Source organism: Lagopus muta, chromosome 14 (assembly GCF_023343835.1).
Source record: "Lagopus muta isolate bLagMut1 chromosome 14, bLagMut1 primary, whole genome shotgun sequence".
NCBI lineage: Eukaryota > Metazoa > Chordata > Aves > Galliformes > Phasianidae > Lagopus > Lagopus muta.
In genome coordinates, this window is record NC_064446.1 from 13,118,587 (window position 1) to 13,139,092 (window position 20,506).

Sequence of the window (20,506 nt, forward strand, 5' to 3'; positions counted from 1 at the left end):
GGGCAGCAGGGCTGAGCTGACTTACAGGGCTGTGCTTCCTGGAGGGCGCATTGACTAAACTGTTAAAACACATCTATGTTTTTGCTCTGCTAATAATCATCTGGTTTTACAACAAGGGAAGTTGCACGGCTCAAAGGTGGGGCTGCCGTGCTGCTCCCAGCCCCAAGGTCCCCATCACTCCAAGATAGGCAGGCAATGCTCTGCTCCTTATCCCCCCTCCTGCACATCCGTGCGTGGCCTCATTTTCCAGCCTTAGCCATGGAGAAGAGCGTGTGCCGTGCTGTGACAGCTTGCTTATGTGTTGTTATATTTAAAAATCTCATCGCTCCTTTTCCTTTTTCCTGCTGTAAGGGCAGAGCAGGGGAGGGCTGAGAGATGCTCCAGCTACCTGCACTGGGGGAAAATCAGGAGAAAGCTGCTTGGAAATACCTTGGAAATAATCAAAGAAAGTGTGATGCCTGCACTTGTTGGACTCACCCCCAGAACGGGCAGGGGGGGCTGCATGGGGTGGGGGCTGCTGCTCAGCGGCATGTTTGGCACAACCAGCATGGAGCTGAGTGCTGTGTGCTGAGGGCTGCCTGTTTGTTCTTTGTACAGTAATGCCTGCGGTCTCCAGGTGTTGGGGAACCCTTGGCATAAACTGTTGCCCTTAAATAGCCCCCCAAAGCTTAATAACTAAGCGTTAATATTCCTGCAAAGCAAGGAGTGCGTAGGGTTTTGTTAAAAGTTAGAGCTGTTGAGAGTGATTTCACTGCAAAGCTGAGGTGTAACTGGGGTGGAGGGGGGATTTCACAGCCCAAAGGCACAGCCCTCCCCAGCAGCACCTTCTTGTGGCCACAGCTCCATCTATGCACTGCATCCACCAGAATGGGGCAGAGAAATCCAGGGCTGCCTTTGGGACTTGGGGCATAGCAGCAAATGGGGAACAAAACTACAAACACCATTGGTGTGTGTGCAAAAAAACAGCATGCTGGGCTGGTCGCTGCAGGGTGAGCGCTCGGCGCGTCGCTCCGGCCCTCGGGAGGCTCACTTGGAACTCCCTGACCTATTTCGATGTAAGTATAACACTGTATTGTAGTTACGTGGTATATGCCAATATGTTAATAGTGTATACCTATTAGGGTTTGCTAATGTACTACATTTCAATAAAAAGCAATTTAAAAGAGCACGTTTTGTGAGCTTGGTGTCTTTAACTGCAGGAGGCTGAGCTGTGCTCTGCGGGCTCTGTGGCGCACTGTTAAAAGGTCCCTTTCCAGAGCTTTTTTTTTTTTCCCTACTGCATAGAAAACATTGCTTTATTTTGCTGTAATCAGTGCCTGGAAGTCTCAGGCTGTGGTCCATTAATACATAGGAAACAACAGTGCGTTGTTCCCAAGGCGTTGGCCGCCTAAAAGATGACACAGCAAGCAGAAGCTTTCCTCAGTTCCCTGCTTTCCACCTGCTGCAGCCCACACAGTGCATGGCTTCTTTCCCAGCAACCACGATGAGGGTAGGGCCTTACAGCTCGGCCAGCCCGTACCTATTTGTATTACAGCGGTGCACAAAAAGCTCCAACCGGAATTAGAGCACTGCCTCAGCACAGAAGACAAATCATCCCAGGGTTTAATGAGAATCAGAGCGCAGACACTCCGCGAGAGGGACTCGAACTCGCCACCTCCTCTCTGCGGAGTCGCGGCCCTGCCCGTGGCGCCACAGCGGCAGCACGGCGCCGCCCCGCTGCCGTGAGGGCGCCGGGCCGCCAGGGGTCGCTGTGGGCGCCGTGACCCTGCGGCGCGCCGCGGCCCGGCGGCTTCCCCTGCGCCGCCCTCCGCCGTGCGGCCGGGCCGAGCCGAGCCGGGCCGAGCCTCCGGGTCGGCCCCGGGGCCCGCCGCGATGTGGCTGGGGCCCGAGGAGGTGCTGCTGGCCGGCGCGCTGTGGGTGACGGAGCGGGCAAACCCCTTCTTCTTGCTCCAGCGCCGTCGGGGACACGGCAAAGGGGGCGGCCTAACAGGTGAGCCGGGTGGGGACGGGGCTGCGGGGAAGGGGCGCCGGCGGGCGGAATGGGGGATGCGGGACCCGGCCTGACCGCGCCACGCGCCTTCCAGCGGGCGGCCTCTGCGCCGGGACCGGCCGCGCCTGCGGGCGGCTCGGATCACCGAGCGGCTCGATTTCCGTCTCCCCTCCCCCAGAGATGCACCAGTAGATGGGTGCTGGAATTGCCCGGGTTTTATGGCAGGAGGAGTGAGCCCTGCTGCTGTTGGCAGCTTTCTGCTCGGTTCGTTGCGTTGTGCTCGGGTTCACGAGCTTGGCCTTGTGTGTGGCACATCGCTGTTACGGGCAGTATGCGGAATGAGCCCTTATTCCTGCTACCTGCAGCCACACAGAAGAAGCCTGAGATCCAGAGCTGAGATCCTGCCGAGATCCAGAGCTGAGATCCTGCCGAGCTGGGTGCATCCATATTTGCTTCAAGGATTGCCCAGCTCCGCCTGGATGTTCATCTTAAATATTTGATCTAACTAACAAACAGGCAATTGAAGTGAATGGATTTGCTTACAGGTGCTAACGGCGGTCAGCATTTTGTTCTGAGAGTGCCTGCTTTTATTTAACGCGATTTGAGAAGTTACCAAATTTGGGTTCTCTTCCTGCTCTCTTTGTTTAACCGAAGCACTTGCAGGAGTGTCACAGCTTCTCCAGAACTGGTTGAGTCCCTTTTGGTTGTGTTATCTTCCATGCTGTGTGTATAGGTGGTGCTGAAAGGTAACAGCATTGAAAGCTCTTATATTTAGCTCGGTCTCTTAAAATCACTGTAAGTAACAGAAGTATGGAGATCCCAGAGGCTTCACATTCTTCCTGCAGTCATTTGAATGCAGTGATGGAAGTCCGTAAGAGATGTATGGAGTGTTGTCCATGCTGGGGACAAAGCTCTGTTCTGTGAAGTGTTTTTCAGACGATGTTAATGTGAAGACCTCCCATTTTAAGTGCCTCTCCAATATCTCCAGATGCCATGGAGAAAAATAAATTTGTTTCTGCTATGGAACTCTCCTAGGAAGGCAGAGGATCGTAATGAGCTGTGGTGGCCATTTAATTGCCATCTAAATGTCAGCCATTAGCAGTGGGATTGCCTGTAGGTGGTTCAGAGGTAATTGCCATGCAGTGACTGGATTTACGTCTTGGTTTTCTTGACCAAGTACCAGTGCTGATTCTTGTTTATTATGTAGTTATAATGCACAGGATGTGTGGTAATACTGGGCTGTTTGTTTGTTTGTTTTCTTGGAATAACAGTGCTGAATTTTTGCTTAACTCGGTTCTTTGCTTTGTATCACATTACTTTAATTTCTGTGTCTCTGCTTTCCAGGTCTCCTTGTGGGAACATTGGACGTAGTTTTGGATTCCAGTGCCAGAGTTGCCCCATACCGTATCCTGCACCAGACCCAGGACTCTCAGGTGTACTGGGCAGTGGCATGTGGTACGTACTGACACCATCTCCTGTTGAAGTCATTCGTGCTTTAAAAACGATGTCTAATGGCTAGAATAGACATCAAGTAAACTTACAGAAGCTACATATGTATCTGTTTGTTGTTTAACCCATTGACCTGTGCACAGAAGTCCAAATTCATAGCCCTGCAGTCCTTTGAGAATTCAGGTCCTGGAGTTATTTTTGCTTATGAAAGCACACGTTAGCTGAGGTTGTGCTTTGAGGTTAGCTGTCCAACTACAAACAGACAAAGGCTGTTTCTTTGCTGAAGCTGCCTCTTAAAAAGTCAGGTAGAGCCACAGCTGTAGGGAGCTGTTTGTGTTTCCTGCTGTTTGCTTCATTCCATCGTTGACCTCACTGAAGAAATCTTTCTGTAAATGCAAATCTCTGAAACAATTAAAGGAATGAAACGTTAATGAAAGCGAATTTTCACAGCAGAGTTCCTTAAATCACTGATTACTCATTGAAGCTTATGTTGTGAAGCTTGAGGGCTGTCTGATTAAATACAACTAATGTTTGATACAAGTTTCACTGAGACTTTGTTTTTTAAGAAAACAAGGGACAGCATCTGACACTGGCATGCTTGGGTTGCTTTCTTTGCTTTGTACGTTCTGTGCTGACAATTGCCCATGCAAAATGCAGCTCCTAGGTATAAAAAGTTAGATTGCTCTGAAATTCCAAGTTTCTTCTGAAAGTTTATTAGTTTTCTTTTAGAATATCAGGAATTAAAGAAGTGCTTCTTGTCTGGAGCATTGCAATGCTTTATTCTGGGGGGGGGGGAAAACTGCTGTGCACTGATCAATGGAATGATGTCCTGTGTGCTTATTGTCCTCAATGGCAACGGAAACATTTCATTAGAAACATAATGTTGGTGTGTATGCAGTATCCTTGACATGTAGACAGTCGGAGTGTTCCACATCTGATTGCTGTTTGGTATTTATTAGCTTCCTGCTATAAACTTGGGAAAAAACAGGAGCTTGTTCTAGTGTTTTTTTCTTTGTTCTTCCCTTTGTCTTTCGCCCCATCAATTAGGATCATCTCGTAAGGAGATCACAAAGCACTGGGAATGGCTGGAGAATAACTTACTGCAGACTCTGTCCATCTTTGACAACGAAGAAGATATCACCACCTTTGTCAAGGGCAAGATACATGTAAGGAGTGTGCTTCCCTGAGAGACTTCAGGACCTGATAAAGAATGGGGAGGTGGTATTGAGAATTGTTTTTACAATTGGGACGGGGGCAGTGAGAGCTCCATTGCAGAGCTTCTCTCTGCTCCTTCTGCAGACACGCACACATTTAGAAGCATTATGAAATGCATACAGTGTTGTCAGGATGACTTCGTGGCCGTAACACCAGACAGACATTTGTGGAGGGGTAGAGGGGAGGAGGTTAGGAGCAGAAGATCTCAAGGTACAGCCTGCTTAGGATGGTAACTAGCTGAAATCTAGTGTCTCAATACAATCCTTGCAAGTTATACCTTTGGCATGAGGGTTAAACTGAGGCTGATCTATCAACAAATCTGAGGAGAGAATTCTAGTTTGCAAGCAGTGTGCTCACACTCCTGTGATGGTGTAGGTCTAAAGGAACTGTGCCCTAACTTCCACTGATTTCATATTCAACAAGTGCCTCTGCTCGTTGTGCACATAATGCACTTCAGATTCCCAGCCCGTACATTTTCCAGAATAGAAGCTCACACACGCAGGTTTCTTATTGAACAGCAGCAATTTGAGGCTCTTCCAGTACTCCTGTCACATTCTCTGTATTTGCTGTGTGTCTGTGTGAGAGAGATTGTGGTCATTTGTTCTTCCTTCTGGCCAGTCATGGCCTGACTGCCTGCAGAGCTCTGCCCTTCCTAGCAGATGACCTTCCTGTTGTCACACTCACAAGTGAAAATAGACTTCAGTTTTGCTGCTGGGCATTCTAAGTGCTACCCGACCAGCTGTGAGGAATTCGGTCAGATGTTAAACATGAACGTTAGCTGCATGTGTTTAGAAGTAAATCAGCTTATAGGCTCCCAGCAGACTATCTGCTCATTCTACATGTCTTCCCTATTACTCTGACTTGACGGGTGAAGTGATAACTGCTGTGTCACATTTCTTCTTTCTGTCTTCTGGATGGCTGCCATCACCTTTCAGTGTACATTATATCTGTCAGCAGGCATTCCCTTTCATTTCTCATCTCGGTGCCTCTCTTCCCGTGTCCTTTAGGGAATTATAGCTGAAGAGAACAAGAACCAGCAGCCTCAGAGTGAAGAGGATCCAGGTAAATTCAAAGAGGCTGAACTGAAGATGCGGAAGCAGTTTGGGATGCCAGAGGTGGAGAAGTTGGTCAACTACTATTCTTGCAGCTACTGGAAGGGACGTGTACCCAGGCAGGGCTGGCTGTACCTCACTGTCAATCACCTCTGTTTCTATTCCTTCCTTTTGGGCAAAGAGGGTGAGTTATAAGCTTGTCTTTTTCTGCAGTTTCCCATGATCTTTTTGATTCGGTCTATCTTTTATGTGGCTTTTTTTTTTGTTTGTTTTAGCTGATGGGATTCTTTCTTTTTATGAATGTTCTGAGCTCTGGCTCAACATGTGGTTCAGTCCTTCCTCTCAGAGGCACTCAGTGAAGTTTAAACTGAATGCCTGAGTCATTTTTCAACACATGCCTTAGGTTCTCAGGTTGCACACCTGGGCTTTTACTTCCACTGAATTAAAGAACCAAGCCATATTTTGACTTTGGTGAGTTTTGCTTGGAACCACCAGCTAGTATTTACAGAGCTTGATCTCCAGAATCCAGAATTAACTTGCTGGAAAGAAAGAATGAAAGCATTAGTAATTGCAACTGAAAACATTTGATGGATGGAAGGGAGACCTTTTGGAACTGTATTAATTCTAGTCATTCCCAAAAGTTACTTCCAAGTATTTTTGGAGAAATCAGTAAAAGCATGAAGAAAGGAATTGCCTGTGTGTAAGGGGAGAAAAATGCCACTCATTAAGAGCACATGTGCTGTTTGAGCTTCATTGTTTTTTTGTTTGGGTTTTTTTGCCTCAAATTCTAATAATGGCTGTTTGTGACTTTTTTCCCTCAGTGACACTGGTAATTCAGTGGGTGGATGTAACCCAGCTAGAAAAAAATGCTACACTGCTGTTCCCTGAGTGCATTAAAGTGAGCACAAGGGACAGTGAGCTTTATTTTTCCATGTTTCTTAACATCAATGAGACCTTCAAGTTGATGGAGCAGCTGGCCAACATCGCCATGCGGCAGCTGCTGGATAATGAGAGCTTCCTACAGGACAAGTCCCTTCCAAAGCCCAGGAAGCCTCTGAAGAACATCTCTGCACTAAAAAGGTGTGTGTTCAGCAAGGAGAAGACAGAGAAACAGGAACTGTAGTAATAAATCTGCCTTAGTAAAGAGCTTCAAGGTGCCCCTGGGTTCTTCTCACAACGGGGGCTGTGCCACTTATTTCAGTCATTAGCTCTCTGCCTCGTGTTGTTTGTCCATCCCAAGTTGATCCTTAATTCGCATTAGCCCTCACATCCTTCTCATGCATGAAGATACAGAGGAGTTCTTAGAATGAATTTTCAGCTAGAAACTATTGAAAATCCTGTTCTTTCCAGTTTCAGAATCCAGTGTAACATTTCAGGTTCCCAGATTTCTGTTCCAACACGAGCTTGCATTGCTTGTGTTGCAGGACATACCTGGTCAGTGAAGCATGCCTGAAGGCTGAAAGAGGGGTCAGATAAGAGGTGGCATCTCAGTTAGAGAAGTGAATAGTAAGAATTAAAGCACAGGCTGGAATTTGTGATTGGAGTGAACACTTACATTGGTGTTTGAGTATTTTTTTTCAAGCAAGAAGAAAGCTCTGAGGACTGCTCTTTACTTTTCCCCAGAGACCTTGATGCTCGAGCCAAAAATGAATGCTACCGTGCCACTTTCCGACTGCCCAAGGATGAATGCCTGGATGGACACACAGACTGCACGTTGTGGACACCATTCAACAAGATGCACATTCCTGGTCAGATGTTTGTTTCCAACAATTACATCTGCTTTGCCAGCAAGGCAGAGGAGGCCTGTCATCTCATCATTCCTCTCAGGGAGGTGGGGATTAGCTGTAATTAAGACTACAGGCTTGTCTTATCTTTCATATGCTTCCAGCTGTTGTAGTGCTTGGCAGATAATGGAGAATCTGCTAGATTCAAATGGCCCTTGTCTTTGTCTTCTAGGTGACAATAGTTGAGAAGGCAGATAGCTCCAGCGTCTTGCCCAGCCCTCTGTCCATCAGCACTAAAAGTAAAATGACCTTCTTCTTTGCCAATCTGAAGGACCGAGATTTCTTGGTGCAGAGAATCTCTGACTTCTTGCAGAGGACACCATCCAAGAAACCACTCAGCAGCGACAGGGAATGGAAGTGGAATTTGGGTGATCCTGGATGTGAGGTACTAAGGAAGCAGATGGGAGGAGCGTTTGCCCATCGTTCAAATAATCCTCCTTACACTGTGTCACAGCACTGCTATCAGCAGATGATTTCCTTTATTGGGCCATGAGCAGAGGAGGCTGCCTCAGCTCAAATGCTTCGTTGCTCATTTCCTAATTGCTTTGCTGTTTGGCTCTAGAGGCTAATTTACATAATGAGGTCCCTGCTTAGGTTTACCTACTGTCTTGAGCAGGCTCAGTGGTATTGAATCATTTTCCCATAGGCTCACTGCTATTAATAGCATACCTTGTCTTGAAATTGAGTGAGAGGTTGGAATACTGGGATAGTTCTTGATGGATGTTTAGGAAATACAGAAAAGCCAGAACAGTTGCCACCTCTTCTCTACCAGCTCTGTCTCCAGTCTGGCAGAAGTGCCCTGTATAGCCAACTTTACAACTGTAGAAATACGTTTTGTTGTTTCTTTTTAATCACAGTAGGTGTTTTTATTTTCCAGGAAGTTGCAGAGTTGCCTTCCAGCAGCCCTCTTGCAGTTAGCCCCACATCTGCTCTCAACAATCGACCTGTCAACTTCTGTGCTGGTGAAGTGCCAACAGCATCCCAGGGACTGCTCAAACTTTTCAGAAGAAATTCTGAGGAGCTTTTGGGACCCAAAGGGGTAAATGATATTTTAACTTAAAGCAATTAATTATGAATAATTTGTAGTAGATTTTGTAGTATTCCTGTCTTGCTCTGAGACTCTGCATTTCCTCCCTAGCTTCTGTCACCTCTGCAGTATCACTGTCACCATGATAGTGCTGGGTAGATGTAACCTGACCATCAGCTTACTGTATCAGTATAGAGATACATGAGTAGGGGCTGAGCAATTTGTCCTACTGTGCTTCTGGGATGCAATTGCTATCTGTGAAGAACGTTTCTTCATGTCAGAGTAGCAGAGAATATCTGATATCTCTGCTTCCTGGGCAGTCATCTTAGACCATGGTTCTGCTTGCATTTGTGTAAATGTAATGCACATAATGCACATCCCATGTTACCATTGTAAAGACTTCAAGCAGCTTCAGAGCAGCACAGATTAGCATGCAGCCTTTTTATTCAGCAGGAAGAATTAAACCTTTAAATGTCACAGTGCGTTCCTTTTGTGAAGTGTAGGCTTGAGTACCCAGAAATCACCTGTCCTACAAGCATAAGAATGCTTTGATCTCCTAAAATGGCCGTATTTATTCCTGTGAAGGCAAAGGAGAAGATGAAGGAAGAGTCTTGGAACATTCATTTCTTTGAATATGGGAGAGGGATGTGCATGTATCGTACTACCAAGACGAGGGAGCTGGTGCAGAAAGGAATCCCAGAGAACCTTCGTGGAGAACTGTGGCTCCTTTTCTCAGGTAGGATGTTGTGCAGGATGCTTTGGCAGCTTGCAGAAATAAGCTTTTTGTATGTCTCAGAGGAAAAGATATAAATCACAGCTTGTTTCGGAAGAAATAAATCGCAAGCAAGCTCCACATGAATTACACTTTGTGGAGTTATTGGGCAGAAATGCAGCGACTGCATTCCTGACGTGACTTTATGAGTACAGTAGCTCTTTCATTGCCTTCGTGTGGATTTCAGTGTTGGGACCTGCACTCCAACAGGTTTATTGCTATACTTTTGTATCTGTTTGCAGTTATTGAGCTGGTGATGCTTACCAACTGCCTCTTCTCTGGGCATAAAGTTTCGATTTTAAAGCTCAAGAAGTGAAGCACTGTTTGTTTGTCATTACAGGGGCTTGGAATGAGATGGTCACTCATCCTGGTTACTATGCAGATCTTGTGGAGAAGTCGATGGGAAAGTACAATCTTGCTACAGAAGAAATTGAGAGAGATCTGCATCGTTCTATGCCAGAACATCCTGCCTTCCAGAATGAGCTGGGGATTGCTGCTCTCCGGAGAGTCTTAACAGCTTATGCATTCAGGAATCCAACAATTGGATACTGTCAGGTAAGAAGGAATTCTTAGACTTTTTAGCCCTACATGGTGACCATGACTGTACTGGAGCTTTTCAGCAATTCTTTTTTCAATTTCATGCTTTTCCTTCACGCTGTCCATTTGGAAATAAGTGGTGATGTTGTAAGGACCTCCTATCCATATAGATTTGCACATTCCTGTTAGGTGTAGTGATAAGTTCTTTTAGCAGTTTTCCTGCTAGAGCTTTCCCTAGTTGGAGAAAAACATCTCCTGGTTTCCCTGAAATGAACAAGTAAATGAAGTAAACGATGGTGCATGTATTGCAGTATATCACAAATGAAACTAGTTGCTGCTTAGTGAAACAACTTGGTAGAAATTGATTTCTTATTATGTATTGCTCTGCAGTTAGAGGTTCTTATTACCTCGCTCTGTTATAATCAAAGCTTTTTCTGCAAACTTGGAAAATCACATAAATGAAGTTCCTGACAAAGAGCAGCTATATTATCTGCTGCCTCACAAACAGAGGAACTGAAACAGGAAGATAAATTGGCTCAAGGTCACCTAGTGACTCAGATACCAGTAAAAGCTGGAAATAGATCTGACTCTCGGTCCCATGAGACTGCTCTGCTAGAATCATGCTTTTTAAGTTCAGCTGATCTGTAATGACAGAGTTTTTGTGAACATCTCCACGTTTCTCCCTCTCTGCACATTTAATGCTGCTGGAACATAGGCGATGAACATCGTTACATCAGTGCTGCTGTTGTACTGCAATGAGGAAGAGGCTTTCTGGCTCCTGGTGGCTTTATGTGAGCGGATGTTGCCTGATTACTACAACACAAGAGTAGTGGGTGAGTCCTTGTCAAATTCATGCTGGAGCTTGGATTTTCAGCTACAATTCCATCAGCATCTCAGCAATATTTTGTTTCCTCAGAATTAATTAAATGTGGTGCATTTTAAAGATAATGAAGGACAAGCTTCTTCCCTTTTAAGTTGTGTATGATGGAAGCACAGGAGGAGGTACTGTGCACTACCACTGAACAAAGAAGAAGGAGTCAGGAATAATCTCCATCTATGTATGTGATGCTTATTGAGAATAGGGTAACAAATGTATTCATTTCTGTCTAGCTTAAGAAGCTGAAATTAAAGTGAACTCACACTGTTTTGCTTAATAATTAATTAGCTCAGTTATAGTACCATGAGACCAGCAAATTTGAGTCCTGCCATTGTTCTTGTTTCTTTTTCCAGGTGCATTGGTGGACCAGGGCATCTTTGAAGAACTTACACGAGAGTATCTTCCACAGCTGTCAGAAAAGATGCAGGAGCTGGGAGTGATTTCCACCATATCCCTTTCTTGGTTTCTCACGCTCTTCCTCAGTGTCATGCCCTTTGAAAGTGCTGTTGTCATTGTTGACTGCTTTTTCTATGAGGGCATCAAGTTTATCCTGCAGGTGTCATTGGCCATTCTTGATGCCAATGTGGAGAAGTTGTTACAGTGCTGTGATGAAGGTGAAGCAATGACTATTCTGGGCAGGTACCATTCTTCTTATTTATGGTGATAGTACTCCTTTTAGTCATCATTCCTTTCTGTCAGATAAGAAAGGCTCTTTTGTCATTCCCCTGAATTCCATTACGTAGGAGGTCACAGATACCAGATTAGGATGAAACTTGAGCACTAGAGAAGATTGCTGTTGATTTCTGTGGCAGCTGAAACAAATTTTTGGCTCAAGTATGGAGGAATCCAGAGTTGTTTGCTTTGTTCTACAGACTACATTCCTGCTTCTCAGTTTGAATTTGAACTCCATGAGGTTACTTACCCAAAATACACAGAAGAATTCTAATCCATTATTAAGAACAAGTCCTGGCAGGAATAGCCCTCTAGTAACGTAAAACCTTATCGAGCAGATATTTCCCAATTATAGCAAATAAAATTGCTTCAAAAGTGAATCTATCCTATGTGCTGCAAGATCTTCAGGGCACCTCTGGGAGCCTGCTTTTGAAAAGAATAGATATCCCAAAATTAAAATGAAAATCACCTGCACATGGGAGATATTGAGGAAGGTGTTGTAAGTTCGCTGGGAATTTTTTTCTACATGTTTAGATTAATAATACAAGGGAGTAGGGAGTTGTGTGCTTAGGATATTACTGCTTTTCCTTTCTTGACATTAATCCAGGAGTCTTGCATCTGCTCTGTGTGGGTGTTTTTTTTTCTCCACAGGTATTTGGACAACGTAGTTAACAGGCAGAGCGTCTCACCTCCTATTCCACACCTGCATGCCTTATTGACGAGTGGGGATGACCCACCACTTGAAATTGACATCTTTGACCTTATCAGGACATCCTATGAGGTCAGGTTCTGGCTTAGTTTTTACCCAACTGATTTTTCTGTCCCAATAATCCCACATTATGCAGATGGAACTTGAACTGCATTATTGGCTAGAGGTGCCCAAGGAGCGCAGGCTCGAGCCTTTCATCCTCCTATTTGGAATAAGTGAAGCCTAATTCTTTCAGCTAATGTGAACTCCAAAGAGTCTCTCCAGCGTCAGTAGAGATGGTGAAAATCATGTTCTTTGTTTCTCTTTTAAGAGAGTGTTACCAAATTCATTTTACTTGGCTGACATAGTGGAACAGCTAATTAACTGTGCTGTTTCTAGCTCAATCTCATATGGGTCCTACAATAAAATGGGGCTGGAAGGAATGACAAGCTGTATAGTTTCTTCTCTGTGCCACTCTACAGGATCTGTAGTTGTGTCCTGATAGGTGCCTTTCCAGCTGTTCTTTAGAAACCTCTGATGATGGATTTCTCATGAATTCTACATGACTTATTTTTGGGGACAGGGGATAATAGAGAGAGAGATTTTGTTTTCACCTTCTCAGTGGTGGTAGAAGTATTGTAGGGTTTTTAGATTGTCTTTGAAGGGACAGTACGGTTTGTAAAAAGCATGTGATTGAACAGGCATAATTCATTCTTCTCCACATGATGCTGACCCAGTCTGCTTCTTTTCTCATAGAAATTTAGCAATTTGAAAGCAGATGATATTGAGCAAATGCGATTTAAACAAAGGCTGAAGGTGATCCAGTCTCTGGAGGATACAGCCAAGAAGAGTGTGGTATGTGTTTCCCAGATTAAAGGAGCTACAAATGGCATTTAGAAAGCATGCTAACACGTTTGGGAGTTTTACAGAAGGGTTCATGACTAAAAAAGAGTGTCCACATCTATTGCCACTATCTACCAGGTGGAAAATTTCATCCGTTTCTTTCACTGTTGTTTTTCTGTGCATCTGAGTCTGAAGATACAAACAAAAGGAAGGGACAGCACAGTGTTCTGTGGGCTGCAGAAACAGGAAGTTATAACAGTAGTTTTTTACTAACTGCTCAAATGTCAGCAGTTTCTGCTCAACTAGAAGCTTCCTGGCCTGTAATCCTCAGCAGTGTGAAGTATTGGAGCAGTTGTGTTTCCTCTCCTCTGCTTTGTCATATCTTCTTGCAAGTCTTTTCTCTTTTCATTAACCCTTATATGTTCACAGATTTTTCAGTGAGTCATGTTTAGTTTGGGTAGCTTTGAAAGAAATTACTCACCCTGTTTTCCCCTTAACTAGGTCCGGGCTGTGTCTGGTGACATTGGTTTCTCTATTGAAGAGCTAGAAGAGCTGTATGTAGTCTTCAAGGTAAGAAGCAGATATGGGATTCTGTTCTATGTGGCACCAGTGAGACTGGCTCCATTACTGAACACTTTTTTGGTATTCACAGTGTTTGAATTACACTCATTCAGAGAGAGGATTCAGAGTCAATGGAAAGAAATGACCTAGACCTAGAACATGGAGCTAGGATTGACTTGTACTTCAGTTTTTGTTTTCAAGTTTGCCATGAACTTGCTGTGTAATTGTAACACAATTACTGAAGTGCTTTGCCTTTATTTGTCATTGGAAGTGTTGTTAAATACACCAAGTGCAATTCCCAAAGTTGCTCAAGCTCAATCATACTATGCTCACTTGCATGCAAGCTCAATTGTGTGATGCTATAGACTCAGGGAGGCCAGAGTTCTAAAATCTGCATGCTCTCCTTGCAGAAAGCCTGAGTTTCATTTTACTCAAACAAAAAGGAATCTTTTTTTTTTTCTGTATTTTTCACTTGTTCTTTGTTTCTTAGTGCAATCTGTGTTTCCTCCTCCATTTTGTACTCATTTGTAGTGAAGTAATGCTCATAATGATGGGCAGGATAAACAGTGTGTCCTGAAATGTCCCTTCTCATTTGGTGCTGTTTTTAGCTGTATGAAAGACTCCACTCTCATGGCTGGTTGTGGTACAATATTACCTGACTTCTCCATACTTTCCCTCCAAAGGCAAAGTACCTGATGAGCTGCTACTGGGGAAATAACCGTGCTGCAGCTGCCCGCCGAGATCAGAGCCTGCCCTACCTGGAGCAGTATCGCATAGACATGGAGCAGTTCAAAGAGCTCTTCATCACTTTGACCCCCTGGTCCTGTGGTGCTCACACCCCTGTGCTAGCAGGGCGCCTGTTCCGGCTTCTGGATGAGAACAGGGATTCTCTCATTAACTTCAAGGAGTTTGTGACAGGGATGAGTAAGTGGTGTTTCTGGAGATGATGTACTGCAAAAAATGTTTCTGTCATCTTCCAAGCAGAAAACTAAAAGGAGATGCTGATGATTGGACTGTTATGAAGGGAGGGTGGCAACCTTCAGGATTTAGTTCTTCAGGCAGAATTAAAGATGCATTTTTGCTGCTAGACAGTCTCTCATTTTGGGAAACAGTAGGTGGTAAACCTACAAGATGAAACTTTGCTGTGGGTTTCTTTGTGGCTTTTGCAGAGGGCTTTGTACAGTTGAGACTTCCTCACTGCATGGAAACTCACTTTGTTTTGAGCTTGTGTATAGAGAGTGATTCTTATTCCTAAATGCTGTTTTTCTTATCCCTCTGTTTTTGTGGGTTTTTTTTCACTTGCAGGTGGGATGTACCATGGTGACCTCACTGACAAGCTCAAAGTACTTTACAAACTGCATCTGCCTCCTGGTGAGTGATTGCTTCCATCAGCTGCTGTGGTGAGCATGGTGTGTTCTGACATGCTACTGAAAAGAGATGTCTCTTAAGTTTTGCTAACAAAATGGATAATACTATTGTTCACAGAATCACAGAATCACCCGGGTTGGAAGGGACCCCAAGGATCATGTAGTTCCAACCCCCCTGCCTAGCAGGGCCACCAAACATACACATTCAGATCAGGTTGCCCAGGACCCCGTCCAACCTGGCCTTAAACACGTCCAAGGACGGGGCATCCACAACCTCCCTGGGCAGCCCGTTCCAGGGCCTAACCACTCTCCTAGTAAAGAACTTCCCCCTAACATCCAACCTAAATCTTCCCTCCTTCAACTTAAAACCATTTCCCCTAGTCCTGCTGTTGTCAGCCCTTTTGAAGAGTTTACTCCCCTCCTGGGTGTAGGTTCCCTTCAGGTATTGATAGGCTGCAATGAGGTCACCCCGCAGCCTTCTCTTCTCCAGGCTGAACAAGCCCAACTCCCTCAGCCTGTCCTCATAGGGGAGGTGCTCCAGCCCCCTGGTTCAGTTACCTCAGAGATCTTAACATTTCTTTCTCTGTAAGCACAGCTCTGAATCCAGAGGAGACGGAGTCGGCTTTGGAAGCCACAAGTTATTTCACAGAGGATGTTACGACAGAAGGTAATGCAACGCCTGCTGTCCTTACCTCTCAGTTTAGACAGGAATCCAAGCACAAATCTGTGTGCTGTGATTGGTGATTTTTGCAAGGCATGGTTCACGATGGCAGTATGTTAAGGTTAGAATGTGTTCAAGTTGACTGTGGTTATTGCATGATGATAAAGCAGTTTTGAGCTTCAACTGCTCAGTACCCATGTTGTGCAGGACATGGCACGCTCTGAAGCACAGTCATGTGCTGCTGAAGAGGAGCAGTCTGCTTTTGCCAGTTCCTGTTTTTCACCTCAACTTGGGTTTTTCATGCAAGTCTCATTGTCTCTCTTCTTGTTTTTGTTTCCTTCTCTGTCTGTCTCTGTGTGGCCTTTTCTTCTGTTTTATCTGGGATGTTTTCTCCTCAACCCCTCTTACTGCTGCTCCAGTATCTCCTTTTGTCTCAGAGCTGGATTTCTGCCTGCACTGTGAGTCTCAAGGTCAGTCCTTGGATTATGTGGACATACTGAGCTGATATTATCTACCTGCACCAACATGCTATTTTAAATACTCAAGTTGATGCTTCTCCTCTCTTGTGGCAGTTCAACCATGTTTTTATTATTGTGTTTCAACCTTACAAAAAGTAGGAACTAATTAATAGGAAATCAAAGTGCATTTTTTTGCTTAATGTTTACAAAAATACAGTAATGCTATTAAAAAAAAAACGGAGTAATTGCACTGTTTGGTGCAAGGTGGCCATCTGAACAGTGAGCTAAGACAGGACTTCCTATTTAGTCAGCAGCAGTACAGGGAAGCAGAAGCACGATCCATAAAGTTAGACTCTGCACATCACTCTCAGAATGTCTGCTCAGTCAGTGAGTTATTGCCAGCACAGACAATGGTCACTTGTCCTATATGTTCAGTATTGTTTTTCTCCATTCATTATCTCGCTTTGAACTTGCTGTGAACTTCTTTGTCTTTAAGCCGTGGCATTAGTAGCTGTATTTCATGTTTGTTTCACCATTTCTTTTAGAGTTCCGCCCTTTACCTCACCTCTCCACCACTTTTTTGGTGTGGCTTCTCTTTTTCCTATTTATCTCATCACCTCCTGCTTCTGTCCTGTTCTGTTCACTCCTCCAACTGTGAAGTGGGAGTGTGAGATATATTAAATGTATTTGTCCATAACTGTAATTTGGATACGAATTGCCTTATGTTCTTCATGTGCTGTGTTCCTGAAAGTCAGATATTAATGACTATTTTTATAATTTTATTGTTTTTAGAAACCCAAGAAGAGAAAGGAAGGAGAAATGACAGTGGTCAAGAAAAAGGTAATTTCATTATAAATAGACCACATTCCAGTCTTGTCTCTTTAACGTTAGCCATCTCATTATCCTGTGTTGTGTCAAGACCTTTCAAAGAGTCCCTCATGGACACTGGTAAAGTGGGATGTGAGCTGCAAAATAGCTCTCTCTCACGCCGTGCTGCTCTGACTCTCTAATGTACCAAGGTCATAACATTTGAAAATCAAATTGGGAAGTTATTGACTAATGGAATTCATTTATTAGAAGTCAAGCTAATTCAGTAGTGTTAAAATTTTTGCTGTACTGAACTTTATCAGATATACCAGCAGCAAACAATGCAGCCTTCAGCCATCCAAATGCTAGATGCTTTCCTGAACTGACAATAAAACCTGCTTCTAATGTGATCTTTGCTGCCATGGTGCTCACAACAAGTCTGAAACTTTAACTGCCAGGCTTGGTCATGTTTTGCAGAGGAGAAAGGTACCAGCCCACAGGACTATAGATACTACCTAAGAATGTGGGCCAAGGAAAAAGAGTCCAAGAAGGAAACTATTAAAGATCTCCCCAAAATGAGTCAGGTAAGAAGTGAATCTGAAGGTTTCCAGTTAGATGACTAACAGCTTGTTGAAGAACTGTGACATCATTTTGCTGGTGTGCTCAGTCCACGCAGTAGGTTGCCCTGCTGTTCTGGTGTAGTGAGCCGTGGAAGCTCCTAATTCTACATGCTTGTGTTGAATTCTTTAGTGGGCTTGCAGCTGGCTGTCAAGCTGCTGTTTCCTCTAGTCAGATGTGTTTGATTCTATGCCTTCCAGATCGTCTTTTTCTGTAAGACCTGCAATCTTTGTTTTCCCTCCTGAGCAGTGTGTTTGAAGTGAGCCATCGGTCATATAAGCTTGCTTGGCTGTTCTGTTTTTTGCATTGCCTCAACTTGAGGCTGCTTGGTGGAGAGCAAAGAATGCAGTTACAGGAAGAAGGGTCTTATGACTGGTGTGATCTTTTCTTTCTCTTAATTTCCTTTATGGGTGCTTTTTATACCACTGCGGAAATATGTAGAAGCTGGCTACAGAAGAGTAGCAGGCCAGAAGTAAGACCTCAGGTTTTCTCAGGAGTGAATGTTAGCATGCTATCCCCCTGTTAGCAAAAGTACCACCACTGTTAAGTTCCTGGCTGTGTCTCAATTCAGCTTCTGTAGCATAGAGCAGAGTTTGCCTAATTTGGGATTGTTCTGAATCAGTAAAGTAAGTTGCAACTTCGTGGGGAGGCAAATAAAGTAGGAGTCGGTCAACATGGAATCTGTTGTTTCATCTACTGCTGTCAATTTTTGCAGCCTAAAATATGATTCTGGTCTTTGTCTTTGAAAGGAACAATTCATAGAGTTATGCAAGACCCTTTACAACATGTTCAGTGAGGACCCAGTAGAGCAAGAGCTGTACCATGCTATTGCCACTGTCGCCAGCCTCCTTCTGCGAATTGGGGAGGTTGGAAAAAAGTTCTCCAACAGACCCGTAAGGAAGTCTGAGGACTGCAAAACAAACAGTAGCCAAGATCCCGTGAGTGAAGAGGAGTCACCTACATCTGAACAGAGTCAGAACTCAACAGTGGAGCAGCAACCCCGAGCTGACCACGAAGACAAAACCTGCAGAGATGTTCAGCCTGAAAAAACTGAGCAGGAGAACCAGACTCTAGGAGATGGCTCGGGGGAAGGACAAGGTTCTCCTCTGCAGCTGCTATCAGATGATGAAACCAAAGACGATATGTCCATGTCTTCCTACTCCATGGTCAGCACAGGCTCCTTGCAGTGTGAAGACATTGCAGATGACACGGTCCTTGTTGGCTGTGAAGGTGGTAGTGCAGCTGCCAGGTACGGCAGCACCATTGATACTGACTGGTCTATTTCCTTTGAGCAGATCTTGGCTTCTATGCTGACTGAGACAGCTCTTGTAAACTATTTTGAGAAAAAAGTCAACATTCTCCAAAAGATCAAAGATCAGAAGAAGGTAGAGAGGCAGTTCAGTTCATCCAGTGACTATGAGCTTTCTTCTGTGTCAGGGTGAACTCAAAGCAATTACTGCCTTTGGGAAATAAAACAGGGGGACAATGTGGCGGATGGCAGGATGGTTTGGTATTTTGTGTTCAGGGTTGTTTTTTTATTTATCCAGAGACCATTTACTACACAATTACAGTAGATTCCATTTGGTAAGGGGCATCAGACAGTGACTGTTCTGTGTAGGTGCTTTTTTTTTGCTCCTGAGATTAACAGAATTAGATTTACATTCTCAAGAGCCATTAGAACCTAATAGCCCCTGACATACAGAACTACCACCATAAATTATGCATGTCTGACTTCTGCTATCTTTTATTTCAATGAAGTTTTATTTCAGACAGTAACTGCTCCTTGCCTGCCCTTGTTTGCTGTAGATTCCTGTGTAATTTGCACAGCAGATGCAGCCTGGCTTGAAACCGCGTTCATCTCTGGCTGCCGATCTGAGAACTCACCCAGTGTTCTCAAGTGCTATAGGACCTTGACCTATGAATAGTCTCGTAAGTTCCTCAGTGCTGTTCTGTGACTCAGCAGCTGCAGTGCAGATGTGCGCCACTGCTCCCAGCGCCCTGAGGTCTGAACACAGACATTTCTCAGACCTGCAGGTTTCTTTCAGATGAGATTTGCTGTTTTCATAATACAAACACTTTTCTCTATCATTCAGGAGACATTTTTCAGACAAACCTGGTTTTCTAGCTTTTGCAGTTCTTTGAAAGCTGTTTCTAGTTTCTCTCAGAAGCCACAAGCTCTTGACTTCAGTGCAGCAGTAATATTAGGCCAGTCAGTGGGCTTATGATGGTTGTAAGAAGGGAGCGTGCTCCTGAACAGTGAATCAGCCTCAGCATTAGAATAGTGGCACACTGCTCTGCTGGACTTTCCCTCTTGGTACAGAATACGTTTATTTCCTCGCTGATTCTCTGTTTTTGCTAACTAGTGATGGGTCCAATTTTAATAAGACCCTTAAGAAGGCTCTGCTCAGTCAGCCCTTGTGTACGCTTGGGTTGGATTTATAGGAGTGCTGTGCCACCTGCAGCTGCTCAGTGTGTCCTTTCTGAACATCTCTTGTATGAAGTGTCTAGCCATGGACGTGCTCTTAGAAAGTACCGTACATCAGAAGGTATTTACACCTAATGAGGGAGAATTCAAAGCACTGTGAGGCTCTGCCATCAGTCTGTTAGGAGAAACCTGAGCAGAGTAGGTTTCATTTCAGTTGAAGAGATGAAATAACTGGAACAGTGAGTGACTGCTCAGTGAGAAGAGACTAAGAGTCAGCCTTCTGGTGGGAGAGCATCCGCTCCGAGGAGGGCGAGTGAATGCTGTTGGAACAGATAAACTCATCTCAGTGCACAGGCGTCTGCCTCACGGGGCCAGAGGGGGAGTTGCTGGTGCTCAGCGGGAGCAGATCCGGTGCTGAAGGCAAGGAGTGCTGCAGGATCGGGCTGGCATTTGGCGTATAAAGGAGGGGAAGGACCCCTGCAGTGCGATGCTCCCATTAACACTACTCGGTGTGCTTCTCCGTGTGAATTCCTTCGCGACATTATCTGTGTGTATTCACAGCTGGTACACATTTCTTGTTTTTTCTGCCTCTGCCCTGTAGCTGGAGAGCGGCCATTAGTTAAACTGCTTTTACTAATTATTCAGTAATTTATTGTAATTTTTTTAAAGTACAAATACTACATGTGATTTTACACTGTCTGTC

General features: G+C 44.6%; 1 protein-coding gene across 2 annotated transcripts; it reads left to right on the forward strand.

The window, feature by feature from the left end:
* Nucleotides 1-1,791: 1,791 nt before the first annotated feature.
* TBC1D9B (TBC1 domain family member 9B) lies at nt 1,792-20,464 on the forward strand. Of its 2 annotated transcripts, XM_048960628.1 has the most exons (22): nt 1,792-1,990; nt 3,335-3,445; nt 4,487-4,605; nt 5,662-5,890; nt 6,528-6,786; nt 7,330-7,537; nt 7,663-7,875; nt 8,368-8,529; nt 9,103-9,253; nt 9,630-9,844; nt 10,542-10,659; nt 11,057-11,342; nt 12,027-12,156; nt 12,820-12,918; nt 13,408-13,476; nt 14,151-14,391; nt 14,773-14,838; nt 15,430-15,501; nt 15,915-15,965; nt 16,746-16,793; nt 17,238-17,344; nt 18,128-20,464. In XM_048960628.1, the coding sequence occupies exons 1-22, from the start codon at nt 1,873-1,875 to the stop codon at nt 18,818-18,820; spliced, it is 3,765 nt and encodes a 1,254-aa protein (XP_048816585.1). In that variant the 5' UTR covers nt 1,792-1,872; the 3' UTR covers nt 18,821-20,464. The 2 variants fall into 2 exon arrangements, with proteins under 2 accessions (XP_048816585.1, XP_048816586.1); XM_048960629.1 differs by lacking the exon at nt 15,915-15,965.
* Nucleotides 20,465-20,506: the final 42 nt, after the last annotated feature.